Source organism: Seriola aureovittata, chromosome 10, assembly GCF_021018895.1.
Source record: "Seriola aureovittata isolate HTS-2021-v1 ecotype China chromosome 10, ASM2101889v1, whole genome shotgun sequence".
NCBI classification, from domain to species: domain Eukaryota; kingdom Metazoa; phylum Chordata; class Actinopteri; order Carangiformes; family Carangidae; genus Seriola; species Seriola aureovittata.
In genome coordinates, this window is record NC_079373.1 from 10,605,225 (window position 1) to 10,614,093 (window position 8,869).

General features: G+C 36.9%; 1 protein-coding gene across 1 annotated transcript; it reads right to left on the minus strand.

Annotated features, from left to right (window-relative positions):
* Positions 1-368: 368 nt before the first annotated feature.
* Positions 369-6,041, minus strand: sqor (sulfide quinone oxidoreductase). The gene is made up of 10 exons (XM_056386962.1): positions 5,857-6,041; positions 4,943-5,147; positions 4,652-4,822; positions 4,454-4,507; positions 4,142-4,336; positions 3,832-4,041; positions 3,389-3,572; positions 1,941-2,008; positions 1,634-1,812; positions 369-1,538 (listed from the first exon to the last, which is right to left on the minus strand). The coding sequence occupies exons 2-10, from the start codon at positions 5,138-5,140 to the stop codon at positions 1,481-1,483; spliced, it is 1,317 nt and encodes a 438-aa protein (XP_056242937.1). The 5' UTR covers positions 5,141-5,147; positions 5,857-6,041; the 3' UTR covers positions 369-1,480.
* Positions 6,042-8,869: the final 2,828 nt, after the last annotated feature.

Genomic DNA, 8,869 nt, shown 5'->3' on the forward strand with positions numbered 1-8,869 from the left:
AAATGATCTATTTGTGCACACACATGTAAAAACTGTTGCCAGTTGACAAGAATAAATCGGTTAATTTGAACCTTGTTTTGATGATGACTTGTGATGCCTCAAAGACAGGACAAAGGCAATTGGTATATCCAAAAACAATGGTAAAATTATAGTGGTCAGCTGTAATGTGAACTGAAAGAACTATATAGTTAATGGCCTACAACATGCAATACATTTGCTTCTGAAGCACTCTTTGCCACTTCAGTTGTGCAGAAATGGAGCTCCATAAAATTGTAGATTGTGCTCTAAGCCCTTAAGTGGCAACATTAACCTGTGTAAATAATACTATACACAACTCACAGCAAAACAAAGCCACACATAACATTCAATCCTGCTGTTGTAATATTGTAATAATTTAAGTCCAACAAGGTTGAAACTACACTGATTATATATTTCTGATTTTTTCATCAACAACTTCAGTTTGTACTTCAACACCATCATTATTGTAGTAGTGTACACAGTCATTTAATGATTAAAGCATAATTAATCTTTTTTTTCATATAAGCACTGACTGTATAAGATGTTTATAATTCTGTTTAGCACTCATAGTAAAATTAATCAATATTTACAAAACACTATTTCTGACATTGATGTTTACTAGTAAGAAAAACGTGTGCTACTTTGCATGTTAAATGTCAAGCTTTCCCAAACACAACATCTCTTCAAAAATGTTTGGTAGCACAAATGATTGTTTAAAAAAATCACAGATTGGATGCTAGACTGAAACAGACTTGAGGACTATTAAAATCCTAAAATGGTTTCTGTATACACAGTGACTTCTGTGTGACTGGAAGACAATAATTACAGGTGATTTTCTCCCATATCTAACATCAATGTCAATTTTGCTTTGCTACAGTTTGCACATAAATGGCAAAAGAAAAAGAAAAGAGGGTCACTTCATCAGATGAACCTGGGCTACATGGAGTTTATACTAACTACAGAGAAGTTAAGTAAAGCAAAAGTCCAGCTAACAACAGCTTGGCTGTGGGGTTTTAGTGAAATCAACTGGCCATCAATGTGGAATAAGAATATTGTACATCTTTTGTTCGGCTCCTATAAAAATATAATTTCTGGTTAGATAATAGGGTTGATGACATTAGCAAGATCTTACATTCAATATGCCAAAAGTACAAAAATAATTTACCAACAAGTAGCTAAAAGCATTAATTATCTGTGTTTACTGCACTACAAGCAACTCTCCGCAAGGAGTAATTTATTCCACAGTAATATCAAAAGTAACACTCAATGCAGCTTTAAATGGACCCTGATATTTAAATATTAACTGTAAGTTGATCCAACTTGTTTTAATTTAGTCATGAGATCCAGGCTATAAATATTACTGCACTAGCCACACATGTGATCACCCTTTAGAGAATTTCATGTGCTTTTTCCTCCAGTGGTTTAGGACATGTAACCCTTAACATGCAAACTGAGTGAGCTTTCATTTCATCCCAAGATGAAGGAGTTTCCGGTATGGTCCTGGTCCACCCCACAGGCCCCTGATGTAGGAGAAATAAAGAGAAATGTAGTAAATGTTGTGGAATGATTCATTACTACAGACTATTAACACATTGTTGAGTAACTACAAACATACCTGAGAAGCCCGTGCCAATAGAGATGAGGCATTAAATCAGCTTTCATGTGGTACATTATTCTTCTTTCTTTGGCTTGGTTGATGGGGAAGGTTTCCAGCGGTTGTCCATTGTAGTCAAACTCTGCCAGAATTACTGTGTTGTAGCTTGTAACCAAGGGACATGAAGTGTAGCCATCATACTGTAAACAAGGAGTTTACTGATGATGTATTTTTACATTTTGCAACAGAGGTACTTCCAAAAGAGAAGTTATAACATTGTTCAAAGTTAAAAAAATGAATCATAGTTGATGTTTAAGTGAAACTTAACCTTCTTATCTGGCTTCTCATTTTTCAGTATTTTGCTGATGGTTCTGTTCAAGATAGCAGTCTGTGCAGCTAAAAACAAGAAAACAAATGCTAAGTTTTTTTCTATAAATGTTTGCATTTTTTGGGGGGAACTGACAAAAATAAATAGGGCTGCAATGTTCATTTTACAACAGAAAGAAAAACTGTTACTTTAAAAATTGTACCACCAGTGGGGCAAATAATGTGAAATGTGATGTTCCCTGGTGGAGCCAGAAAAAAAAAGTGAGGTTTTTAACATCCATCCTAGTTAACTATAAGACGAGAAGAAATCCAGAAGAAATCCATCTCTATTAGGCTCACTGAAGAAGTACAAGGGAAGAGAGAACCAAACGGTTTTCTGCATCAGCTGTACTTTGAACTCAATGCTAACAAGTCGATCTTTATTAGCACATTAACGAACATGTTAACTATCTTACATCAACATATTAACATGCATACTGTTAGTATCGAATCACACTAACATGTTAAATCACTTTGTTAGCTTTAAGCTCAAAGTATAGTTGAAACTGACAGGAATTCGGTAATTACTGTACACTCACTAATCATGATGAGCATGATAAGGCTTAATTCTTTACTGCAGTCAGATTGCATTTATGCAGGAAAGGATAAGTACTGCTTTACAACCCCTTGTCATCATCACTGATGCCAAGTTGGCAGGACATTCCCATCATTTACGCCACAGTTGACAGAGCGGAAATGGCACTAACACAGGAAATTAGCCAGACACATGGGTTGTGTCTGGCTCATTCAATGCTCCCTGCTCACTATCCAGGGAGTTCTACGTAGAGACTATATAGTAAGCTCATTGGTAAAATGAAAAAGCACTTTTGGACACAAGTCAGGTAATTTTCTGCACCGTTTTTCTTTCAGGGCAAGTGCAATGCATAACGGTAATGGTATATATGGCTTGGTTAGTGACCATCAGTTGTACACTACTTTTCATGCTGTATGTATTGTGGGATACTATGAGTCCACTATATGGGGTATAATAATCCTTAGTATACATTCAGACAGCCCTACAAAATGGCAAACTCACTATATAGTGGACTATATAAGGAGAACTGAGTGATTTCGGACATGGCCAAGGAGTTAAAACTGTTTCGCCGTGTGTTTGTGTCAAGTGAAAAACATTTCTTTATCAATTGTAATGATACAATCAAACTCAAACACAAAGATAAACTAATGTAATGGTAGAACCGGTCAGATACAGTTTACAGGTTTTATAGGGTGTGGTGTATGATTTTCTAGTCTTGTGTAAATAGGTTATTGTGTAAAACACCCACTGAAGGAAGTAACTTTCCCCTCACAAAAAGAACAAGCAGTTAACAGTAGATAAAACTGTATGAATCGTATGCTGCAACAGTATTGTGTTGATGTAATTTTCAGACTAATGACACAATAATCACTTACCGACTGCAGCAGCAGTTTTGGCTGTGGGCAGATTGGTACAGTCTCCAATCCCAAACACATTTGGATACCTCTTATGCTGGAGATTGTCTTTGTCGACATCCAACCAGCCAGCCTCGTCGGCCAGTGGACTGCCTTTAATCACCAAATTAGGTCCCATCGGTGGAGTGACGTGAAGCATTTCATACTGGTGGAGGAAAACAGTGAAGTTGAAGACTTATTCACGTGGGTCTATTTTCCTAATTTTCATATATTTTGGTGCAAACGGAGACAAAAATGTGTAGATGTATGAGGTTGTTCACACCATACAGGCACTAGAGACAAAAACGACATTATTTCAGGATTTAAATAGGAAGAAAAATAACAAAGCACAGGCTGTCCACTGTGGAGAGCAGGTAATACTATACTATATGTAAGACACTGCTGAGGTACAGTAATACAGTTACCTCAATCACTTTGGTTTCGCCTGGTTTGTCAAGATTTTCAAACACAGCTTCTTGCTTGTCCGCCCGCACTTCAATCAGGTTTTGCCTCAGGTTAACCTGTAGGTCACGTTGTTTCACAATGTCCCACAGTGAGTCAGCGTATTTCTTGATCCCAAAGAGCACAGGTAGCGATGTGTTGTATATTATATTGGCCTTTTCCCTTTTTCCTGTCTTGGATATAAACATAAAAATATATTCATTCAATTTGGAAAACCCCTCCTGATAGTTTCAGAATGTACAACATTGTCAATGCATCCCAAAGTTTAAGTACCTTTCTGAGAAAGGCATCTGATAGGTACATGATCTTCTGTGGAGCTCCAGCACATTTCACAGGAGTATTTGGGAAAGTGAAGACAGCATTGCCCTCTTTGAAGTTCTGCAGTGCTTTCCATGTTTTCTCCACAGTTTGGACTGAGTAGTTTGACCCAATCTTTGGATGTTCAAACCCCTCTGGCAGTCCCTTGATCTACATTTAAGAAGAGTAAGTGTAAGTTTCCTGAGATGTAACTGCAGTTGTAATTATATACAACTTCAAATGTTTACTAGATAGCAGCAGAGCCGAAAGAACAAAACATTAATTCACCTTCTCATAATGGAGTTGTAATCCAAGAGCCACAAGCAAATACTCATAGGAGATCTGTAATGTGAAAGAAAAGTTTCAGTTTAATATGCAACTACCTTAGATTATCATTAAGCGATTATCATTAAGCAATTATCATTAGGCGATTTTATAATTTCAATATAAACAATGTCAGATAACAGTTTCCTAGAGCAAACATACTTCAGTCCCATCGTCTGTGCGAACAGTATTTGTGTCTGGGTTTATTTCCTGAACTTTAGATTTCACCCATTTGACTCCTGAGGGCATTACACTTGCGGTGGAGCGTCCTGATGATGCTACAGTTTTTGCACCAGCACCAACCAGGGTCCATATTGGCTGATAATAGTGCATCTAAAAAAATGAAAAGAATTGTGAAAAACAGGTTTTAACACGATATATGAAATCAAAGTTTAATGAATGACAGCCACGACTGGTATTGCAAACAATGGTCAAAAACTAGTGGATCCTTGCCTCACTGGGCTCCACAACAGCGACGTTCTCCGCTCCCATCATCCGTTTCATTCGTGCACTCATTGAAATGCCCCCACTTCCTCCTCCAAGCACCAGCATTTTGTAATGCTGTTTGGCAGAGGCACAGCTGCTTGTGTGAAGAGTAGAGATAGCCATGCCTCTGGGTGGGTACTGTGTCAGACGACGCAGTGCAGCCATTCTCAGTCTGAATAAAGACGAGTGAACATTTCGGTTAACAACAAATCAGTTATAATGTCTGGGACCTAAACTGTCAGCAAACTGTAAATCCCTATGTGCTGCTCTGCATATACACTTTGACCATCAGAGGTAGAGAATAACTAGTTTTACTTTTAGTAGGAAATAGACATAAAAAAAAATGTACATTCACCTAAATATATATTTATCTGTCATGTTCTAATGAGAACAATGAGATCATGAGTTTTGTTGTGGCTTTGCAAGCCACAGCTATTGTAACAAAGGACCATCCCACATGATATGACCTGACAAAAACACCACAGAATATTAGCATAGAGAAAATCCATGACAGTCAACAGCTCTATAATGTGACCTTTTTAACAAGTTGTTTAATAAAAGTGCATCACAAATGCTTTGAACTGCTTTAACTTGGGGGGGAGACTGTAACTTTGATATATACTTTTCAGTCTATACCTTAGTTTAACAGGATCTTTGCAGACGCAGCACAAATAACCAACATGTAATGACACAAGTTACTTTTATTTAGGTTGTTTGCATTAAATTTCGTGAAGCCTAGAGTGAGCTGAACCGTTACTGCTGCATGCTGCGCAACGAGCTGACTGCGTCTCCAGTCCTCGACAGGCGTAAACCTGATAACATGGTACACAGGTACAGTCTCGCACTGTAACGTCAAAGGAGACAGACTTGTAAACACTTACCTCGACCAGCACTTCTCTTAACAGTCCGTTTTACTGTGAATTCAGACAAAATCCTTTGATGACCCAGAACAAGAAGTCCACCCTGCTTTCTGTCAGCTGTGACGACAGGACTAGCACAGCCTGCGAGAATTATTAACCCAACATGAACATTCAGTCGTCACTCCTTCCAGGAACCGAGTTTGTGTGTCGACTTCTACTTGTAGCCTTAAACCTTCGCCCCACCCCCTCCGTTATTCAACCAATGAGAAGCCTCCATCAGTAACTGACAGCTCAGTGTTCTAAATTTACTTTCCCGGGATGTCCGAAGTTGACAACTCCACTTTTCAGATTTGGATATGTCCTGTGATGAACTGTTATCATCAAACTGATTTTAATGTTTCAAGTTTTTACATATAGTCCTGTTAACTTTAGTGTAAAACAGAAAGTCTAAGTTGTGTACAGATTCCCTTCATATAGTCTAATTCAATGTTATTGGAGAATGAGCCACTGTGCCATAAAAAGAATAAACCCTCCCCAGTTTAATCCCTTATATGTAATAAAAACTTCAGGTGGGTTTATATTCAGCCTCACCCTTCAATGGATCACACACTGAAGAAACACTTGTCTATGTTTTGAGCAGAAAAGTTTAAATTGGCACTTTAAGAAAAGGTATCTGTTATCTGGTTTTATAGTATTGGTGAAGTCTAACTAGGCAACTGTAAAAAATGAAAAAAACTATTGGGCAAGGAGCCCAATGGCAATTGAATTGGCTTAAAAATGATGAGAGTCTGGCTCTTCATGCCTGTTTTATTGAGGGATCTAAACTATAGTGCTGATAATGGTGCAGCGACAGAAATCATAAACTGCCCAACCCTGTCTCCTATTTATATTTTTCAAGGCTCCACGAAGGAAATTAAGATAGACTGCAAGTTATGGCTGTGTTTTATGGAGTGAATTTCACTCCTCCACACCATTTTCCCCCAAACACAGCATAAAATCTACTATAATTTGTGACAATCAAAGCACAGTGACTTACAGAATTTGAATTATAAGCTTCAAAGCGGCAGGAATACCATCCAACGTTGGCTCCAATGTTAACTGAGACCAGAAAATCGTTAGGAAATCAGAGAGAGGGGTGTTTAAAATCGCTGCACCTCCCACATTTTAGACACAACAAACAGATATTTTATATCACTGCGTTCAGCAGAGTCAGCACAAAATATAAAGCCTTAGGTGGCAAGGAGTTAATGTTCTTTGACTGGCAAGCCAGAGTTTGAGAGGTGTGTCTGACCATAATCCCCATTTTAACCACGTGTAATAAAGAGTTACCATCACTATGGATACGATTGACTGCAGCTGTGCACACACAACAAATTCAGATCATCTACTTTGACTTGCACACACACATACACACACAGACACAGATTAACAGACACATACACAGAGACACACACTCACACAAACGTACTTGTGGTACCGCCATAACAACAGTTTAGCTGTGAGGGAAGTGACATTAGATGAACTTTCAAACCCATTATTCAGCCTCTTCCTACACATTCTTACTTCCCCTTAAAAACTTAATTCAAACTCTAAACAGTGCACAATTGTATGCATTTTTACACATTAACTCAACTTTTATACAATCCTCATACATTTTCTTAAATCTCAGTTCAAATTGCATGCACATTTCATTTCAGGCCATTCATAGAGCAATGCAGTTTGAATTACACTGTAAACCCCAATCCATCGGCGACACAGAATTTTATTGTAAAGTCCACATGTATAAGGACTGTTAAAATAACATAAAAAATCTATGTTCATTTGACACAAACACACATCCCTTGAGAGCTTGACATAATTGTCTTATGTTAAGTCAACTATTTTTTACTTTTACATTCATTTTACTTATTTTTATAAAGTCAATATAGACTGATTAGTTCAAGGCCAATTAACAACTCATACATTGTGCACTAAAAATGTTTGTAAAAGTCCACATGCGGGTGATATAGCAACAAATTAAACTAATACAGCTTCAACACTTTAACCAGGGAACAAATTTTGTTTGCATGACAGTTATTTAATTTTCTGCTCTCAGAGTCATAATTTGCCTTTTATAGCCTAACATAATATGTAAATATGTAAAATATATAAATAAGTAAAAGATATATGTAAATACGAACAAAATTATATAACAGTATGTTAACTAGGGAAATTATGATTATGCTCTTTCTTATTAGAAAGAAATTGTTACATTTATATTATGAATCAGACATACAGTACTTATAGACACTCTTTGGCACTGCTGTAATTTCTGAAAACATCTGGACACTTTTTAGGAAAAAGAAATTCCCTTTAACACCCACCAACTAGGCTGGCATATCTGTCAAAATCCATAACATTCCCCTTATTATTAGCCACAATGATTCAGCATGTATCTGGACTCTGTGTTGTAAACTGTACTGACCCTTTTCCCCCCATCTTAAACATGGAATTCACTAAATAGTTACCAGGGATCAATCTATAAGGTTTATGTCCACAACAGCTCAAAGGAACATTTTAAAATACAGACAAAGGCAAATGTACAGTGTATGGTTCTGGGTAACGTGTGAAGACTAGGAGATTTGATTTGCATTAACAACAAATATATTGAATGGTACCTGTGTGTATTTCTGAAAAAATCAACTTTTATATTTAACATGCTTTCCCCTTTTTTATTTTCTCATTACAGGGCTGTTGATCATTATCAAACACTGATAACACCAAAAGTGATATGTCTATTTATTGTTTCATTACTCTTAACAAAGTATTTCCAGTATTTTTTTGCCTCTCTCAAGTAATAAACTAACACTGTTATTTGCCCCTTTATATTCTGTCTTCAGTGTGTTGCAGTGATTCATTTTAGTTTGTTTCTTGATAACAATTGAGGCACTGATTTAAAGTGGCTTCCAAGATGATACCTATTTTTAGTCAATAATATTGATAATTTATTTACCTAGTCATTGATAAGTGCAATATTTACTTCATTTGTTCTTAA

Coding starts and splice junctions, on each gene's coding strand:
- sqor (XM_056386962.1), bottom strand. CDS start 5,140: ATGGCTGCACTGCGTCGTCTGACACAGTACCCACCCAGAGGCATGGCT. Junction 4,337..4,453: donor TACAACTCCATTATGAGAAG/GTGAATTAATGT, acceptor TCTTAAATGTAG/ATCAAGGGACTGCCAGAGGG. Junction 1,539..1,633: donor TATTGGCACGGGCTTCTCAG/GTATGTTTGTAG, acceptor CTCCTACATCAG/GGGCCTGTGGGGTGGACCAG.